Genomic DNA, 22,902 nt, shown 5'->3' with positions numbered 1-22,902 from the left:
TTTTTTCTGTATTTCTACGTTTTATTGGAATATTTTCCGGCTTAACCAGTCAGTTAAGATAATTTAAAAGTAAACACAAAATTCCCTGAAAATTAATCAAAATGTAGTAAAATTTTTAATAACTAACTGTATTTTACTTAATCCTGATTAAACAATACAATAAAAAGCAAAGACATATTTATGAAATTAAAAGCACGTGGGTATCAACTTACCTATTTTCTAAACAAAATTCGCAAAATAATCATCACATACTCCCGTCAAAATGAAAAACACAACGAATATTTACATTTTTAGTTTTAAATTCTTTATTTCATCTGAAAATATAAAAATAACTTACATATACCCAAAGCGATTCACGAAGAACGTAACAAACTTTAAGGACATGTTCTACGGGTGAAAATAAAGAAGATAGTTCATATAAATATAGGTTCAGAAAGGCTTCGTTATCGAGTGTCGGTCGGCGAAAGATTTCACCCTGTTTTCGATAAAATTAAGCCAGGCTGTAATTATCTGGAGAAAAAATAGATCCCAAAACTGTATTTTTAGTGGTTTTCGATCAATTTGATGTAAAAGACAAAAGACTGGGGTCGAAAAACGCATTATTTTATGTTTGGGGTACAATAACTTTGTTAAATGGATAATAAACAATAGACATTAAACGGTAATAGTAAATTAATAGGTAGTAAGTAAATGATAGTCTTTATAATTTAATTAACATCTTTCAGAATAAATATAATAAATAGAAAATTAGGGGGTACGATTTGAAATAAAATAAATATTTACGTGAGTAAATAAATTTCAATATAATTTACTTTTTTCTTCCTGTAAAAAATATTTGATGTGGACACCCCATGATTTCCTTGTATGTCTATTAAATTACATATACACATTTTTTTTTTTTAATGAAAAGTACATAACATTTTATTTCATTAATAACTTCTGATATTTTTTCGTATTCTTTTTTTTTTTTTTTGTTATTGAATTATTATTATTCATCATAAAACTATTTTTACAATCAGAGGTTAATAATTATTACTAAATCAATATATTTAAATTTAAAAAAGTCGGAAATGAAGTTGGATTCGAACCGATGTGCCTTCCCCTTGTAAAATCCAAATATTTTGTTAATTAACATTTTTTATTTGACTATAACTAAGGAACCGATGAAAATAAGTACCACTTATGAAATATCGTTGAAAAGGTCTCGATGAAGACTTATTACTGCAGGTAAGAAAAAGTCCAAAATCCAAATTGTTTTTTCGATTTTGGTTTTTTTTAGACACTCTTAGTCCAATCGATTGCAACCAAAAGGGGAGGTGCACAACTAGACGTTACAGCAGTCCTAAATCAAAACTTTCAACATTGTACGGCTAATTGTTATTGAGTTACCGCCGAAACTAGTCAAAATGAATCCAGGAATGGTCATAATGGATATTTCCGTTGAAATCTGAACACCAAAATTTTTCGCGATCACAATACTGCCTTTACTTCGTACAAGGAAGTAAAAAAAAAAAAAAATAGAAAAAAATTCGTTTAACAACGTTGAACGTATTAGAATTAGTTATATACCAATCTGTACAGACATACATAAGGTTCATGAAGTCTATACTACCGATTGATTAAGTTGTTCTTTCCTTCCTTACTACGTCACCATTTAGTTACTATGGCAACTAAGATTCACCAAATCCAATTTAATTCGACAAAACTATATTATCGTTATATTGGAATATAACACATATCACGTCTATATTAGATAAAATATAAATATAAAAACAAATCGTAAGATAAAAAATAAATGTTTAAAATCCATATTAATTTTTTAAATGTAGACCAATAAAATAATAAGCTAAAAAAATAAATTAAATACAAAAAATTCTTTTTTTCCCTGTTTAGCCTCCGGTAACTACCGTTTAGATAATTCTTCAGAGGATGAATGAGGATGATATGTATGAGTGTAAATGAAGTGTAGTCTTGTACAGTCTCAGTTCGACCGTTCCTCAGATGTGTGGTTAATTGAAACCCAACCACCAAAGAACACCGGTATCAAAGATCTAGTATTCAAATCCGTGTAAAAATAACTGGCTTTACTAAGACTTGAACGCTGCAACTCTCGACTTTCCAAATCAGCTGATTTGGGAAGACGCGTTAACCACTAGACCAACCCGGTGGGTTAAATACAAAAAATTACGAGAAAATATTTCATACTTCAGAAGCTGCTATTTATAATTAATTTGTGATCATACTTACATACATATTAAACGGATGCACATAAATCGTGTTTTTAGGTGTTTTTTTTTTAATTACTATTTAAAAATTTATCTACAGAATAATACCGTATTCATAAAATAAAATCTTTTTAATTGTATCTATATAAATAAAAAAGTAAATGTTTGTTTGTTGAAAATCTTAAATCTACGAAAGTTCTTCACCGATTCCTTTGAAATTTTGACACAACGTTACATTTGAATATGCGCGTGTTTTTATATACCTAAGATGTCACACCTGTGACAGGTAAAAACATGCTTTTTTTGAAAAAGAGCTCTATTTGCTGGACGTAAAAGCAAACGCTATACTAAATATTTTACGATTCCATTTCAATGTTTCCGATGTGTGTGTCCGCTATAGACTGAAAAACTACTGGACCGATTTACGCGCGAGGAGAAAAGGGAGAAAGGAAAAATATCGGAAAAGAGAAAAATTCGAAAAAGATAAAAGGGAAGAAGGGGAAAATTGAAAAAACAGAAAAGGGGAAAACGGGAAAAGGAAATGAAACGAGCAAAGGAGAAAAAAGAAAAAGGTAAAGGACGATAAGGAAGGGGGAAAGGGCAGTAAGGGAAATAAAATGGAGGAAGGAAAGGGAATGGGGAATATTGTAGAATGAAAAGGGAAAGGTTAGAAGGGGGAAAAGGTTAAATTTAGTGAAGTTCCGTAATGTTCATTATGTTAATTTTTTATCAAATTTTCAATTGTGTTCATTTAATCTATATACATATTCAAATCTAGCAATAGCGAAGCATTGCCGGCTCTGATAGTTAAAAAAATAAACTGGTGTGATAATTATTCATATCGTTCTGCAGTTTATTAAAAATGGCAACGGAAACTTGATAAGACCCTGTCTCGTAAGCCGTTGTGTTGAGTTACGCGAAAGCAATTCTAATATCCTAAACCCACCGGGTTGGTCTAGTCGTTAACGCGTCTTCCCAAATCAGTTGATTTGGAAAGCGAGAGTTACAGCGTTCAAGTCCTAATAAAGCCAGTTATTTTTACACGGATTTGAATACTAGATCGTGGATACCGGTGTTCTTTGGTGGTTGGGTTTCAATTAACCATACATCTCAGGGACGGTCGAACTGAGAATTTACAAGACTACACTTCATTTACACTCATACATATCATCCTCATTAATCCTCTGAGGAATTATCTAAACGGTAGTTACCGGAGGCTAAACAGGAAAAAGAGAGTTCTAATATCCGATTCGATAAAGGTAGATTTTGTTATTTTAAAAAAATATCCGTTTATATTCATTGATTGCACATTCATAGATGTAAACACAAGTATAAGTTAACTGATTTCATTTTCTAAATAACTTTTCATATTTATGGGCCCTAAATAACGATCTAACAGCCCATTTTTGTATCTTAAAAGCTCGTTCTAAATTTTTGTGGGAGCGCTAAAAAATTACATTATACTTATACGAGAATATACATAGGCATAATAAATACCTAATAAAAGCTTAGTAATTTAGGAAAACGTACAGCTTGATTTTGTTACAAACGAAATCAATTTCATCATTGCACGAAAATTTGTCATCCGATGAAACAACTAAAAATTTCGCTTTGTGGGCATAAAAATTTATTTCTATACGAACTTGGCCTTTTGTTTTTTACAAATATTAGCGACTAAGGTTAAATGATTAATCAATTGATAGATGAAAATATGCCAAACCATTCCCAAGAATTGAACCCGAAACCAAATGATCTAGAACTCAGCAGGCTTACCAGCCTGAACATGTAATTTTTACAAGGATATGTATTTAGCATTTCTTTTAATTAAAAAAGTAGCAACAATTAAATTTTTTTTTTTTCAGTTTTATTTTGAAGACACTTGGAAATTATCTGACCTGAATTTTCAGTCGGTATCCAAGTGCAATCTACGATTTGGAAAGAATTTTTCATTTATTCAAATAGATGTGTTTTACAATATCGATTGATTGTTTTTAAATAATCGATTATAAATAAATAAATTTAAAAAATCTGATGTGAACACCACCTGACTTCCTTGTACGCCTATTAAATTACATATACACATTTTTTGTTGCACTTCATTTAAATTTAATTCATTTGAAAGTGAGATACGATCCTCCAATTCTTTAATAAAGTGGGCAGTTACACAATTGCTGAAATATTAGTTTTTATTAACATCAAATATTTATACAATTTTATATGAAATATTAGGACAGAATAAAAGTCCCTTTATTACTCGTATTACTAGATCAGTATTATTCGTATCTTCGTGAATTCCTGATTAATAAAAGTTTCAGATTTCTGGTGTATCCTGTAAATAAAAGTTAATTAAACTATAAACTGAAACTATTCAGTTTATTGAACTCCTGTACACCGGTTACAAATGTTAATTTCGACCTTACGGTGTAACATATTCAGTTTTTATTATTGGATTGTTTGGTGAATAATCAAAAATGAAAAAGAAATAATCGTACAGGATAAAGAAATATAACATGAAGAAATATATCTTTAAAAAAAACGACAAGAAGATGAATATGTACAGGAAGAAAATGTTAAGAACAAGGAAAGAATAAAAAGATAAAGAGAAGATGATGAATATAAAAAGAGAGAAAATTTTAAAACTAGAGAAATCGTGTGCACAAATTAAGATCAGAAGAATTATATGAAACCAAAGAGCGATTAAATGATTGGCAACAAAATAAAAATAAGCGAAATGATGATCAACTCTGACTTAGGGAGAATATCGTCCGACAATATCAGAGGAGTAATGAACTAAAAGATAAGAATTTTTTGCAATTTATCAAAAATTGGGCATGTATTCCTTAGTGTATATGTTGTTCTTGTGAGGGTCTATTTTTCAGTCACTCTGTAGTTAACTTTAATGTAGGTAAAATTAAACAGAAATTCCACAATAATTGAATAAAATTAAACAGATCGAACTAGAAAATTAAAAAATAATACGATTCTAAATTATAATTTTCAATTAATATTAAATAATCAGACGTTTCACCAGATCTATTACATATACAAGTATATAATAATGCCTATTAAATTTGTTCATCTTATGAACAATAAGCAATTTCAAGGCTCAATGAGATGAGGATGATAGTCGTAGTAGTTTTGTGCGTAGTCAAGCTGACTGTTGCTGAGATGCGAGTCCGCTGTTAAACAGCTGATTTGTGACGACGATTTTTCTACTAGAACAACACGTTAGGTTAAATAATATTTTAAAGTATAAATCTGTAATTTAAAGGGATTTAATAGAAACAATAAAAGCACAGCGATTGAATTATTTTATACTTTTATTTAGTACATAAAAAAAAAATTACTGGCGTTTGTGATTATTTAATCGGTTTATAATAAATAAATTTTGAGTATAATAAATATAATAAAAAATATTTATTTATTATTAATCGACAAAAATATTCACGACCGGTATCGGTTAAACTAATTCTGTAGGAAGAATGTATATAAATATAGTTAATACACGGTATGTATTATAACTTTCAAAATGTTTTAGAAATAAAGGAAGTGACCTCAAGCGTTATTATTCCACTTCCGGGAAGCAAACTTCCGCTTGGTTTGCCATTAGAGCTTCCTTCAAGTCTAGTTGACCATTCTATTAAAATCTGGACTCCTCATAACGTAGAAAGAGAAAGACAGACTAAGAGAAAAGAGAGATGAAGCGAGCGAGAGAGCAAAGGAATGAAAATATAATCAGACGTAAGAAACGGAATAGTATATCAAACCAGCAAATCATCTCCAATTTTCTTTTTAACTTGTATTAACTTTCAACTTGCTTAGTAGTTAGTTTAAAAGATTGTCTTAAATAAAATGTACATCCTTATTTTTAAATTATTATTATTATTATTATTATTTTAAAAATTCTGATTTATGGACTATATATATATAAAATAAATTACAGAACATCAAAAATGAGTAGGTAAGCTATTTCACTTATAAAAACAATTACTGCCTTAAACATTTGCCTGGATAGATTAAGGAAAACCATACAGTGAAACATTGATCAGAATTGCATCACAAAATTTTTAAACAAATAGTAGAAGTGGTAAAATTTCATATTAATAATTTAAAATAATAAATATGTGAATTACTAGTAAATTAAATATTTGAATGTTAAATGGAGATACAGAAAATTCAGTTTATTATTATTATGAAAAACTCAGCGACAGTAATATTCTTTTCTCTAAAAGTTTTTTTTAAATTTTATTCTAATTAAATTGGTGGAAAAACTTTTACATGGTTTAATAATTTAATAAAAATTCAACCAAAGCATAACCAACAGCCCTGTAGGCTTAAACTGAAGAACAGTGTGTTGAAATTCACAAAAATAAATTTGTTGCTTATTTTGATAGAAGAATATATTGTTATTCTTTAAAACCAACTGATTATTACTAATAAATGTTGTGTATCTATAAATATAAACAAATAGTTAAATTACTACGTCGATTATATTATTCATACTTATCGGCACCAAACAATTCTCTAATTCCCCATTTTGGTATCATGAAAAATCGTTCTGACTTTTGAGGGAGCCCAGAAAGATGATATTATGCTTCAGATGGGAATACATGTAAGTATAATAGATATTTAATAATGGTGATGACAAACTTAGCGTTTTATAAAAGAGCTTCAAAGCAAAACAGTACGATTTGATTTTGTCAATTATATAACTTACACCTATAGTATATTACGTAAGGAAAAGTATGCCAATCGGGTAAAATTTTTCACCTCAAGATTTTTGTAGATCTTGACGTTTCATGGCCTTCTCTAACAAAAAAAAAAAAAAAAACAATTTCAAAAATGAAAAATTCTGGAGAATGTTCATATGTATATGTACGTACATCGGCTTGTTTTTTGTTTGATATCTCCTGATTCAATGGACCAATTTGAATGAGATTTGGTATGATCATTTCTGTATAGAGGGCCATTTAATTTTGATCACAGTTGTTCATGTGGCAGGGAAAATTAGATTTCATGGCCATAAGTTAGAAAAGAGCATAGTAATTCATGAAAATTTCTGTTTACATTTTATTGATAATTCCTTATTTTGTAAATAAATCTTTTATTCTGACTGCTCCATAATACATTATTTTTAGAATAATTATCTCTCTAAATTTTATTCAAAATATAGGTAAATTTTATATAATTTATTGTTTTCTTAAGTAGATACTTTGTGATAGAATTTGGTTTTTCAAAACCCCAAAAAGGGATGGGATAAAAGAAAACAATATTATTTCTTTTTAGTGATTTCCAAATTTAAAATCATCATTCTTGTACTAAGTAGATGAATTTTAGGAATTTCATTTAGGGGTAGAAAATAAAACTTTTGGGGTTTTTTTATCAATTATCAATTTACGTGATTTTATGAGATTTTTTACAATGACTTCTGAGTATGAGTAATTGATGTCATTTAACTTTGGTTTCAATTGATCAAAGGAGTTACAACAGTACAACTCTACTGTTTTTTTTAAATTTAATTTATAAAAATCAGACTATCCGTCTGACAGAGATTTAATTAAATACTTATTGTTTCACACTTCTAGCTGATTCAAAGATATTAAATTCTTCCTAAAAACAAAACTTAGAATTTTTCTTAGCGAGCACCTACTTTACATTGCATAAATAATATTATTAAACTTTTTCTGTAAATTGCCAAGCATTTTGTTATTGTATACTTATGTGTTTTATATGAATTTTAAATAAAAACATTTCATTTTCAAAACAAAAAATCTCTTTTTTTTTGTATCTTTTTTTCTGATATAGGATTATATTTCCATAAAGACCCAATTGTTATAATTAGATCAAGCTGCTTTATCTTTTACCAAGGTTTTTTCTTCTTTTTTTAGATCTTCTTTTATAGAATTTAATTATCTCTTTCAAGGTCTTCTTCCAATTAAATTCAGATTAAAAATTTCTTTAACAACTGTTCCACTTGGAACTGCCAAACCATCTTTATTTATGTAATTCAATTCTCTCCTGTAAGTTTTATGATACTGTAATATCTATTAATTTATTTCTTAAAAAAAGATAAGAAATCATAATAATTCATGAAAATTTTTTGTTTATATTTCATTGATAGATCCTTATTTCATAAATAAATTTTATTCTGTCCTCACGCCTTAGATTGCCTTATGAATTACACAATGATCCTGATATAACAATTATATAGATCCCACATCTATATAATGATTACTTTTTTATCCTGTTATAATATAAAAAAATTATATATTAATAAAAAAAGGAACTGTTTCAGTATTTACCTGGTTGAATCAAGGGAAACCATGAAGAATAATGACAAGAGGAGCTGGTATATTACATTTTCAATATTTGAATAAGACCTTCCTTCCATCTGTATTTTGCTTCTAATTTCCTGAATAAGGTATTTCACATATCTAAAACTTTTAAAGATTTCTAAAATCCCTCCTTGTATTTGTTGGCTTCTTATTTTATGTAGACATTCTTTATCATTACTCATAATTTACTTTTCTCTACATTTATTCACATTTTTCATTTTTCTATCGCTTTTACTATAAACAATTAAGTGATTTTAGATTACATACTTCTTTTTTCAGGCTATAACAATACTATCATAATTTTATTTTTCAAAAAAAATCCTTTCTTATCCATAACAGTCTCTTTACAATCTAGAAGGCATTACATATGAACTGCAAAACCTGTTTTAATAAAATAAGTACTTATTTTAATTGTACATTGTAAAATTTATACTTGAAGTATTTCAAAATAAGTTTTTTTTTCTATGATATAACCTAAATTTAGGCTCTCTAGGACTAAAATTTAACTTTGTTAGAATAATAATATGACTTAAATTAACCATCTAATTTTTTTTGTTAAGGTTACATTTAAATAACTATTGATCAGATATTATAACATAACTTAATGAGTTAATTAAATTTTAATACATGAAATAGTTTTAAATCTAAAAACACATGTTTCCAGAGAACTCTAATTATAACTCAGTCATTTAATATTACATTAATTAGATTCTAATTAAACTATATTTGAAAAGAATGATCATCATCTCCTCGTGAATATTATTCACATTATATAATAACCAAATTAAAAGTAATAAAATTAAGAAGAAAATATTACCACCTCATTTTTTTTTTTACTTTAAAAAACAAAAATCTCATTAAATTTTTTTTAACTAAATTTACTTTTTAACTTTCTTTATGGTAATACATAACTGACCTATTTAAAATTTAATTTTTACGTTTCTTGTAACGTAATGAAGTATTTATGTAATTAATATTTAATTCTATATGCTGTTAAGTAAATATTATATTATCGATTTATTTTATAGATAAGATATAAAAGATTTAATAACAAAGTTATTAACAGAGTAAAATAGAATGAAATAAAATATAAATATCTAACCGGTAAGATATTTAAATAATATGAAATGGGAACATTCAACAAGTCAAGACATGGATAGCCTTTTGCTTGTTGGTAAAGGAAGCAGTCACACTACTCGGTCGGTCGTTGATGTACTTTCCCTATACATAAATGTGATGTAACATTACCTAATACTTGTAGTTTGGTTACACAACCTCCCACAGTACAGTATATCTATCTAATTCTCCTCTTGTTGTTGTTGTTATAGCAGTTATGTTGCCAGAAGGAGGAGGTTTCCCCTTCCTGACTCTCTGTCTGACTGTCTGCTTGCTAGCCTGTTTAGCCTGCTTACACCTTTCCCACAATCTCTATGCACTTTACTTACAGATTTATTATAAGCAAACCATAACTAAGATACACGTAATGTTATTTAATACCGTAAATTATAGACCGTGATAAAAATTATTTGATGTGTATTTCACAATAAAACGAAAAATTTTGTTTTAAAAAAAATAATAATAAATAAAATCCTACATAAATTTTATGTAATCAATCAATCGTTTTATTAATTGTTATTAAAATCATTTATAATCTTTGAAGAAAAATCTCTTCAACGATAATGACAATAGATAAGTACTAAATAAAAATATTTACCTATGATTTTTTTGCCAATTTGATTAACATACAGACATGCATAAAAATATTTTTTTAAAGGCTATTTCAAAATTTACTTCTTACAAATGGCAGATAATATAAGTATAGGAATATATCTTTGTAATTCCACCGAATATTAGAATAATTATTTAACTTAACCTAATCATCATGCACACTTAAACACTAGATTTTTCCAATTCTAATTACAGAACTACATTACCACGGCACCTTACATATTATTAAATAGTAAATACAAAATAAATAATTTTTTTTATTCTGACCAATATATAATAAACTTTATAGATTTCTGCAAGAAAATTAAATTTATTACTCTAAGGATAAATCCCTAGTATTTACTTCGGTGAATCATGGGAAACTATGGTAAAACCTTGATCACAGTAGCATCACAAAATATACAATTAATTATAAAATGAAAAAATATTTATGTCTTAAGTTAATATCTTTTATTTAAAATATTAACAAATGAAATGATATTAGACATAAATACATGAAGATGTTAAATATAAAACCTAAGAAACAAATAAATCACATTTTCAGAAAGTGTTAACCAAAATTAGTTGCATATATTGAACGGAGATGCAGAAAATTCACGGTTTTTTGTACTTTTTAATTAATATTATTTAAAAATTCATTGACAGATCAATATTGTCTCTGTAAAAGAAAATCTTTTACCTGAATTTTAAATAAGTTGGTTGGAAATTTTTTAAATGGTTTAGTATATTATTAAAAATTGTAATGGAAACAAAATGCCCCCCCCTCTCTTGTAAGCCAAAGTTCTCAAGTCGAGTAAACAATAACAGTTGTGTTTTCTGATTTGATAGAGGTAGATATTTTTAAAAATAAGTGATTATTCTTCTTTTTTCTTTTTTTTTTTAACTGGTTTCAAAACACTGAATTGTCAGTCAAATCTTCAGGTTAGATGATCTACCGTCTTACCGCCTGAATATTTTGATTATCATGGAAGATCTCCCATTTGATAGTTTAAGAAAAAACCTTTAAACTCCATCACCGGGTAGTGTATAAGAACAACAACCTTGATGAACATCCCATACCATTTGTTAGTTTCATTTTTAAAGCTTCTTCAGGATTTCATAATATACATCTGATATTAATATGGTTCTGCTTTTTATGAATTCTTTCAGAAAAGTTCTATTGTGGTCTATATTGTTTTATTGTGGTCCAAAACAATGTAGCATTTTTTTTAATTGAACCTGTTTGCATTTTTCTGGATTAAAATGTTTGTTTGATTTTGGTAATAGTGTGTGTTCTACTCGAAAAAAAATTGTCAGACCTTACAGTTGGAAGAATAGAATTAATATTTCATTAACCCCAACATTATGAGCACTGTACAAAATAGAAAAGATAGGTATATAACAAAATCATAGATTCCTCATAGTGGCTAATGTGGACAGTCCATAATGTAATAGTTTATTTCCAGTAGCCGATCAAAATCATTTTGGAATAGTACTCTTTTATATAAACATATAGTAAGAAATTTTAAGTACAAAAACAATCAGTGGCAGATTAGAAATTGTGCAACATTTCTGACAGGTTTTTATCATTACTTGAAAATAGATAGTTTATTGTCGCACACTCAGGATATTATGAGGTGACCATACATCCAGTTAAGAGGATGATGAAGAATTAAAAAAATATTAATTTTATAAAAAGGAAAAACTTGAGTATCTGGGAAAAATGTGGTATCACTTTTTTTTAAATTTTAGTGTCCTACTAATTCATCTAGACAAAAAATACATTCATATGTATATATCTGCATACATATAAATGTATGTGTATTGTACTGTTTTTGGTCTTATATCTCAGGATTGACCAAATCGATTTTCTCCAAATTTGACTCAAATATTTCGATGTATGGAGCACTGATCATAATATTTTTTTTAAAATTTGTTAAGGGGACGGAGGATATCACAAAAAAATCAATTTTGATTTTCTTCAAAGGCATTTTAGAGGAAATTTTAATAAATTTATTACCTACAATACATATATAAATAATCAAAAGAAATTTTTTTTCAATAAATCAACCCCTAATCTCTTAATATTGAAATATATGTTTTTTGTTCTTTCACTCTATCTCCCTTCGATTTAAATATTTTTTCAAAAGTTTATACTTCATTTATAGATCTATCAAGAAATATGTACAATTTTTTAAATGATAGAGGCCGGTCCTAAAATGCAAAATGTTTTTTTGAAATTTTTTTCTCATTTTAGCCTTTATTGAAGAAGTGTTAAATTTAGAGAAAATTTGTTAAGCTTTACAAAAAAATTGAATTTATTTACAAGAATTTTTAGAATTTTCTCTAATCCTTTTTATTTTTATTAATAATAGTCAGGAAAATATGTAATATTTTGCAAGCTTATTTTACTCTGAAAACTGGTAACTTTTTCAAGTAGCCCGAAGATGTAATATTATATTTTATGCATAAATATATACATATATATATATATGTGTGTGTGTGTGTGTGTGTGTGTGTGTGTGTGTGTAGATAATAAATGTTTAATAATGATGCCAAATACAGCAATTAATTTATAATAATTTTTCAAATCAAAACAATAAGATTTGATCTTATGAATAAAATCAATTTACTCATCCTATAAAAATTTGTTATCTAACAAAAAATTCAAAAAGTTACAATAGCATTCATATCATAAATATAAATAATATCCATTAAATAAGCAATAGTATGTCTACCTATGAAGCACATTATTATGGTTTTACCAATAATTAAGGTTAGTTTCTGCTAATTCATAATTTTCTAATCTTGTCATGTAATTAATTATCTTTTTAGACACAGTTGTATCATCTTAAAGAAGTTAAATGTGACTGATATGAAATTTTCAGTAAGATCATTTTATAAATATTAGGAAGAGCACAAGACAAAAGAAACTTTCTAAGACATCCACTTCAAAGTGAAACATGTTTTTGTAGGTTCTGTTATAGAAAGAAGAAACCTCTACATTCTGTTTTGTATTATGTAAGGTTGGTTTGTCAATAATATCAGTGATAAGTAAATTATTAATTATTATCAGAAGTTGTTAATTTATAAGTATTTCTTATGTGTTACAGTATTTATAATAATTTTTTTCCTGACAAGTCATCACTGTTCAACATCACTTAAGATTGCTTTGTTCATGTCATGCTGACAATAACATCATTAAAATTGAATACATAAAATTAGTGTGTTATTTTAGTATATTAAATTAACTCTTACATGTAAAATAGAAAAATCTAGGCAGTCAAAGAAAATGGAAAATTAATACTGGAAATACTTTTTTATAAGTTACATGGAACAAATTCTGCATAGTAAAAGATATAAATATCTTTTTCTCTAAGGTAAATAAATAGCGAGACGTTTTCAACATACTTATAAAAAAATTAAATGTGGACCTTCTGTAACAAATTTTTAATTTTATATAATGAAATTACGATTATTTACCCAAAGTTCCGAAGTCTCACTAAAAACTGCTGCAAATTCGAAAAAATAGTATTTGGCATAATTTTCAAATTATTTTAAGTATATTATCCTGAAATCAAATTTAAGTAATTTATTATACTGTTAATGTTTTTAAATACTTGTCTTTAATATGTATTATCCATTATTTACCATTACGTAATTGTAACTATCTTATAACGAAGAAGATTTAGGTTAAACCATTAAAATACAACGAACTGGTTTTAAATTGCACTATGATTAACGTATTATACATAATCAAATGCTATCTATGAGAATTTTATTAAACTAATTAGAAAGATGTTTGTTATAGTAACTACCGTTAGATGTCAGGATAATCGTAGTTTGTGATCGTAAAGTATCTAATAATTAAATGAACCAGTGCTTTAATGAATGACTGATCTAATTCGTGCAGTATTTAACGTGTTTGTTTACTTAAAAACGGACGATGTAATTATATTTTAGTGGGTTAAATATCAAATTCTAAAATAATATAATTTAACCAAAGAATTTTAACTACCAAAGAATTGTAAGTAATTTTAAATTGTATAAGTGTTATATTGTTTTTTAAAGGAAGTTACTCTGGTCATTTATTAACATTTTTCTCGTAAATTAATAATTGTTAATTTGACTGATTCACCTGTTACGTGTGTGGATATTGATTAGCATGCATATTACTGACTAACATCAGTCCTCATTTTTTTTTCTATGTAACATACGGATACTAAATGTGTGGGATGAAGATTTCTTTATAAGGTTATCTTGTTTAGCATTTTGAATTTTAATTAAGTATTTGGACTGAAAAATAATTCGTAAAATGAAATATTCAAATAGAATTCTAGGATTTTTTTTTTTGATGTTAGCCAATATCGGTATTATTATTTTACAGTTAATGTTCCAATTCTTATTTATAAAGATCAATATAATGAAAAATTCTTCTCGATTATAAAAAACAACAATTAAAAAACTAAATAATAATCCAACAAACAAACTCAATTAAATAATAATTGTATTAGATTAATAAAAATATATATATTAGCAATAATCCTTCACCACCTTAATTTTCCGGTCTGATAAAAATTCATAAGAAAATTATCATTTTAGATCACTTATAAAATATATTAATACACCTTTCTACAAAATTTCTATTTTTTTATCAAATTTCAAAAAAAGAATAAAACTTAATTATATTTACAGTATTAAAAATATTAATGAAGCTATTAAAAAACTAAAAGAAGTAAAGTTAGATAAAAATGACATTTTGGTTTCTTATGATATAAATATTACGTATAATTAAATAAATAATTCCATAATAGATCAAATAATGTTATTATTAGAATTCACTGTAAATCACAGTTATTGCATATTTAATAATGAATTTTGCATTCAAGAAAATTGTTTACCAAAGGGTTCTCCTTTAAGTAGCATTTTAATGGAAATATTTTTACAAAATATGCTACTTTATGTAGCATTAAATATATTTATAACAAAATTATGGATCATATTAGTAGAGATGTTTGGGTCATTTGTAATAAATAAATATAAAACATAACATAATACTTCATAAACTCAATGATTATCATCAAGATGTAACTATTATAGTAGAAATTGAACAAAATAACATTTCAAATTTCTTTGACATAAATATAGAAAAAAATAATTATAATTTAAAGTTAGAAATTCTAAAAACACCAATATTACCTATAACAGTTATACTTTCATGTATATGTAGTTATTACATATCTATACATCCATTCCATCAAAAAATTGCTATATTTGGCATCATAAAATGATAGTACAATATTAAGAAACAAATTAAGTTGAAATCTATCAGTAATGGATATAATATAAGAACTATTAATAGTTTAATAAACAAATTAATACATAAATTTAACAATAAAAGATATTCTGCTCTTTCAAATAATAATAAAAATTTTCTACCTATAACATGTAGTAATACATTTAATTTTTTTAAAAAAAACATCTTTCTCATTTCTATTAAATAGCTTTCAAAAACAATAATAAAATATTTAAAACTCATTGATAATAACAGTATAATTATAAAAAACTGACAACACAGTAGGACTTGTTGCACGGCTTTAGCACATCAGTGCTACACTACTGCTCCTTGTGGTGACAGGGGGTTCTATTGATGCAGTATAGCTGCTTAGCCGCTAGTTTGGAGCATTTTTTGGGGTGGAGGTGTAATTTTGCAAAAAATGTTTTTTGCAAATATTATATTTTAATTGTTAACAAAGATGCCTAAGAAAAATGAGACCTTAATTAGGTGAAATCTCCAGATAGTGAGAGTCACCTACAGTCTCACCCCCTTTACCTTTTAAGTTGAATCTTTAATGGCATCAATGCCCCGTATATATAAGTAATCTAACCAAGTTTGGCCAAAATCGGTCCAGTAGTTCTAGAAACCCACCGGGTTGGTCTAGTGGTTAACGCGTCTTCCCAAATCAGCTGATTTGGAAGTCGAGAGTTCCAGCGTTCAAGTCCTAGTAAAGCCAGTTATTTTTACACTGATTTGAATACCGGTGTTCTTTGGTGGTTGGGTTTCAATTAACCACACATCTCAGGAATGATCGAACTGAGAATGTACAAGACTACACTTCATTTACACTCATACATATCACCCTCACCCTCATTCATCCTCTGAAGAATTATCTAAACGGTAGTTACCGGAGGCTAAACAGGAAAAAAAAGAAAGTAGTTCTAGAGATATAAGGTGGTTTAAAGGGCAATACCAAACACACATGTACATACGAACATCTGGAAAATTTCCATCTGGTTGATTGGGTTCCTTAAGTATCGAAATGTCAAGATCCGGTGAAAACCGAATATGCCCAAATTGAACCGATTACAATACTTTCCCTTCTACAACTACAGCTCTAGATGGAAAAGTAAAGATATTTATAATAAATCAGGTGTAATAAGATGAATTATGGTAGTAAAATTGTAACAAATTTTATATAGGCGTGACCAGTAGAACATTTTTTAAAAAAATATTCAATGAACATTTACAAGCTTTTAAAGTAAGGTTAACAAAAATGTAATTATCTAGATGATAAAAAATAATAAGCGTAAATTCATTAATTTACAAGACACTGAAATATTAGAAATAAATAGCAATAAACTTAAAACACAATCTCTTGAAAAATTTGACATAATACAAAGAAATAATATTACAAGTGAACAATTAAATTTTGAAGATAATGAATGGTTTACAGAAATGATTATATTTATTTTGTATAATATTATCTAATAATAATAACAATATATAAATTTTGAAGATAAGGATTATTTAAACTAATAGTAAAATTTATTTAATATAAAATTATCTAATAATAATAGCAGTATATAAATTTTAAAGATAAGGAATTATTTAAATTAATAGTAAAATTAGCAGTATAAATAAAATTATCAATAATTTTTCATTATTCATTTAATTGACATTTAACTACCTGACCTAGAAGATGAAACAACTTCTTTTCTATTTTAATATTTTAACAAAAGGTTTTCTATAATATCTGATGAAGAAGTGATCTCTAAGAAAGGGATCATATACAATTATTATAGAAGTGTTATACAACTATTACAAAAAGCAATAAGTCTGATTTTTATTATTGATAATAATTTCTTACTTTTCAGATTTATTTTCAGTGATTAAGTAGTTGTTTTTTAATTAATTTTTTTTATTAAATGATTGTGGGTTCAAATTCTGGTTAAACGTAACATTTATTTTACATGCTACAAAAAATTAATCTATCATCATAAAATACGTAAACTGTAATATGATAACTTTACAAGTAAGTCAGTAAAATTAATTACAATATTTCCTTAGACTTCTGAAAAAAAAAAATTGTTTAAATTTATTAACTGCAACTTTTTCAAATTAAGGTTAATTAGTTATTAGTCTGTATTTTTTTTTTTTTTTTTTTTTTTTTTTTTAATTGGTGCAAACTTAAGAATAGTATGGTATATTTTGTTGTATAATTCAATTACAGTGAGTTTCCAAATATTGAATGAAGAACAGTCACGGCCATAATACTTGTAATTGCGTGTCCAGTATATACCCAGGGTTGTTAAATAATTTCAGTTTGATAAATTAGTACTACTAATTGCTCAAAGGCAATTAACATTTATTTTTACCATAAAAAGTGGTAATTTTTATAACTAATAAAAGATTTCAAATTATGAAGGAATTACAAATTATTTCAACTCTTCTTGTGTTTATCTTTAAGGAATATATACTTTTTTATCTGTAAACATAAATGCCTGATAAGTAAAGGTTAAAAATATTTAATTACTTGTATTTTGTATTTGTTCATTAAACATATTTTTGCCAAATATATTGTAATATATAATGTACAATATACAATAACTACAATGATATACAATTTCAAATTATATTAAATTTAAAATTGTTTGTATATATTGAGTTTTAATTTTTGTGCTTTGTATAAAATCCAATCGATATGATAATTCATGTCATGTGTGATGACATGATCGGTCATGTGTATGATCTGTTTCTGTGGTGATCTATAAAAGTTATTTTTCAGCTTCATGAACTAAGAAAATTATTTATTTTCTGTCAAATTTAGACTTTATTCGTCAATACATTTGATATTTGTGAAAATAATTAATTATGAATGATAATTTTGTAAAGATTATTTTAACATTTTTTTTCAGTTACTGCTTTTTTTATTTGTTTATAATCTACATTGAGCTAATTTGATGTTGTGTAATTGAGCTCCATGTTTCTTCAGGATAGTTTTTTTTTTAATATGTTATTAAAATTAAAAACAGTTTAAAAATTAAAAAGATATATTTATAGTATATCAGTCACTGAAGTGAAATGAATTATTTTGCTGTAATTAAAATCTGCTGATGGATAATGAGATTATTATTCTTGTACCATAGTTAAATATATTTTAACATACACAGGCTTGTTTGATGACCAGGAAAGTGCACTGAGAAGTTATTTAAAGCTAAATATAAGTAAAAGTCATGTAACATAGATCTAGAAGTGTTATTTTTTTTTTTTTTTTTTTTTTTTAGTTATGGCTGCCGAAAGATTTCACCTTTCTTTTTTCTCTGCAGTTAATTTGCATTAAATTAATAACATAGATTTTAATGGTAGAATTTTGTAACATTCATTAGAAGCCAATGAAATTTCATTTGTTTTATTTTCAATCATGTCTTAAGATAGATCAATTAAATTGTTACTTGTTTGAATATTGATAATTTGGTTTAAATATTACTTAGAATTGAAAAATTTCTTCCATTTTTTGGTTTAATAGAAATTAAATTCTCTAAAAAGATTAATTATTAAGTTTTATTTATTAATTAGCAATTTAATAAGGATGTTATTTTACACTGTAGTTAAAATGCCATAACTTTTACGTATTATGATTTTTACTTTTTAAAGACACTGTTGTAGGAACCATTTTTTTAATCATTTTAGGTTAAATAAATAAAAATACTAATTTTTATTATAATTAATGTTAAAAAAGAATTTAATAGTATATTATTACTATAAGTAAAAAATCAGAGTGAATCTTTCATCAGCTGTAACTCAATAACAGAGGATTATACCTGGGTTTATATGATTTTTTTATATTTTTAGCTCTAGCCTCATGTACAAAAGTATTGTCTTTTCCTGATGAATATCCCTACTCGTGATGAAACAAGTAAAATACAAATATATTAAAATTTTATGCTTGTTTAGGGAATAATACATTTTATTTAGATTGATAAATTTATATTAAAAGTATACATTTTAATGTTTTATCTAAACAATAGTTTCATTATCTGTCAATAGATTATCAGCAGAATAATTTATTTTATTTCAGTAATTAGACAGCAAATATCTATCTATATTAATAATTATGCTTTTAATTAATCTATTGTAACAAATATTGCATTCTGAAAAAAAAATATCTTCAAAAGTACTCAATAGTAATCTTAAAAATAAAAAAGCATTGAAGTAAAACAATTTTTAATTTATTCCAATAAAATTATTGTAATTGGCTGCAGATGTAGAGCAATGTAAGCATAAATGTACCGTTAAACTTATAGGACGGAACCACTCCTGAGACGGTTAATTGAAACCAAACCACAAAAGAGCATCAGTATCTACAGTCTAGAATTCAAATCCATGTAAAAAACAACTGCCTTTACAACGACTTGAACCTTAGAACTCTTGCCTTTGAAAATCATCTGATTTTGTGATGAGTTAACCACTAGCCTAACCTGGTGGGTTTAAGATGCAGTTTATTAAATTATTTATTAATTATGAATGATGATGAAAATTTTACAGAGTTTTTAATTAACTATTGATTTTTTTTACAGGTTTAAAGAATTTAATCTGATTATGTACAATTTTTTAAAAGGAAATAAGTAATGAAAAATAAATAACAATATATTAAAGATTATAATGGAATTTGTATAATGAATGGAAGACGAATAAAAAAAAAATACTAATAATAATAACTGATCTTTTCTTCATTAATAAAAGAAGTTACATTTTATATAATCTAGTTTTTTGAATGGTTATTCTGTAATTTGTTACAAATATATTTGACGTTCATTTTGGTATGAAAATAACTGCATTATTATTAAAAAATATCGTTAATGTGTTTTGGTATTTAATTAGTGTATAAGCATGAACAAATTGTTAATTTTATTTAAAACATCTTTTTTATTTTTTTATTTAATTGCAGTTACAGAATGTTCATTAAAAGGTAGAGAATGTGATGGTAATGGTACTTGGTGGTTTTGTCCCGGTACAACATATCCACAACATTATACAAGATGTTGTTGGGACGATCCTAATGTACAATGTTGCCCTGAGATTACTGAATCGACCGATAATAGATCGGTTATGATAGTTGGTATTACTGTCATCACAACATGTGTAATACTTGCAATAATTGTTGTTATTTGTTGTTTTTGGTCTGCATGTCCTTTATCTAATATGTGTACAGTTAATTATACTTATGATAATATTATCGCACATACTAAAGAAGATATTACATCAAATTTACCACCAGAAAATTCTGATAATTGTAAAAATTATTCACCGGTTCCTGTAAAAATTAAACCGGTTGAAGATGTTTAAATAGTATCTAAAAATTAAGTACAGAAGGTCCTTGTTTTATAAAAATAACATCTTATATCGGGTGGAATTCCTGACTTATTACAGGTAAGATTTTTTTTACTATGACTTTGACATTTGAAAGCATAATTTTTAATTTGCATACCTTAGAACAGTCAGCAGGCAATGATGTTCCATAAATTAACAAATAATATCATTATTTTTGCTTACAGTTATAAAATTTGTCTTGTGTATTTTATTAAACCGTAGTAACTTTTATTGTCATTAAATTAAAAATAATCTTCATCCGTTTTAATTACATGAGAAAGAATATTATAACCTATTTATTTTAACTTTTATTAATAAATCTCTTTAACTTAATTTTAAAATTTAATTAATTATTAAAAATGTATTCGTAATTTACTTATAATAACAATGATTGCGATACTAATGATACAAAATTTGTGCACAGATTTACTTAAGATAGCATGTATATATTCCAATATTATAAGGTATATATTCGTTTTCTAACCTAAGTTTATGTTATACAGTATATCTTGCATTACAGAATTGTTTATAAAATAATTGTATAAAACTTCATAAATTCTTTTTTTTTGTAAATATTTTTTATTAACAAAGTACTATCAACTGTCAGAGTCATAAAATATATTTAGGTATAGCATAACTTATTGCATGATATTTCTTATAAGCTGCAGTCCAGTTTCTGTGATAAATTTTAGTAGAAAAACAATATTTAGTCATGAGTATAAAACCATGATAAGGTATATCACACAAATTATAAATTAAGATAATAATCTTAATTTAGTTTTTTAAAATCTTTTAGTTTTATTGTTTTTGGGCTTTATATTTCCACATTGTTATACAAAAAGATCGTAAATTTTGGACCAACTGTACTGTACTTGTTAATTTATTGTAATTTATATAATTGATAATTTTTTATACAAAAAATTTCCAGCTTTTTATATTGCTTGCATAAATTACACTTATGTATTGCATCGAATTCTAGTAAATCAAAATTATTGATATTATATTAAATACAAGGCTTTTATTTTTTGTAAAGAATGTTCCAGAATAATTTTTTGCCATTTTTTTTTAATACAATTAAGATGTAAATACTGAAAATTTTTTTTTTTTTTTAATATTGCTGCATTATCAAACAGAAGTTTCCAGTTTCATTCAGTTTCATATCAAGAGTTTCTTATTGCAAAATTTGAATTCATAGTAGCAGTAAAAAAATATTGATTCCATCTTATGTTAAATAATATAAACTGTCATTATGTAATAATGAAAATCAATAAAAATTACGGGTGCACTAATGCTGGAATACAGTTTTGGTACTGCTTATTGGGAGAACTAAAAAATTGTCCTTTCACATAAAATTTGTGTTAACTTAAAATTCTGGCTTATGTTTTGTGTATTTTAACGTAAAAAATATAACCTATTATAAAAATCAGATGCACAAAAACGGTCCTTGCTTTTGGATATATGTAGATAAATGGCTAGTCATTTTAAGTCAGATTAGATTTAAGTCAGTAAAAATCTAATTCATGAAAAAAAAAAGTTAAACATTTGACAAGAAGTAGATAAGTTTTGTTTTTTTTCAAAGTAAACATCAAAATGGATGTACATTTTTCATAACATTTTTGTGATATGCTATAATACAAAATCAAACGATCTGGTACTGGAAAATTTATGAGTGCATCCTTCATAAAAATTTGTACTTTTATTTTATTTGACATATAAACATTTTTAAGACAGACTGTTAAGGCCATCTGTTTACATCATTATGATGACATCAGTTGACAGTCATTAAAATTCAGCTATTATTACTGTTTCTTTTTTTACATTACTTCTTATTGGATTGCCTAATGTCTTTACTCCATAATAGGTCAATAACTAAAAATTATCTCAAATTTTTTATATTATAATTAATGAATAAATTATTTAATAATACAAATTGCTCCATGATACCTGATAAAAATGTATTTAGTCATTATCTATCCATCTGCTA

At 25.8% G+C, this 22,902-nt stretch overlaps 1 protein-coding gene across 1 annotated transcript; it reads left to right on the top strand.

Moving 5' to 3' along the window:
- The first annotated feature begins 14,143 nt into the window (after positions 1-14,143).
- Positions 14,144-22,414, top strand: LOC142332269 (uncharacterized). Its single transcript, XM_075378595.1, has 2 exons — positions 14,144-14,294; positions 20,126-22,414. Exon 2 carries the CDS (start codon positions 20,439-20,441, stop codon positions 20,892-20,894), a length of 456 nt encoding a protein of 151 aa, XP_075234710.1. The 5' UTR covers positions 14,144-14,294; positions 20,126-20,438; the 3' UTR covers positions 20,895-22,414.
- The last annotated feature ends 488 nt before the right edge of the window (positions 22,415-22,902 follow it).

The sequence above is a fragment of the Lycorma delicatula genome, chromosome 11 (assembly GCF_047948215.1).
Source record: "Lycorma delicatula isolate Av1 chromosome 11, ASM4794821v1, whole genome shotgun sequence".
In the NCBI taxonomy this organism is placed as follows: domain Eukaryota; kingdom Metazoa; phylum Arthropoda; class Insecta; order Hemiptera; family Fulgoridae; genus Lycorma; species Lycorma delicatula.
This window is presented reverse-complemented; position numbering and strand designations above follow the sequence as displayed.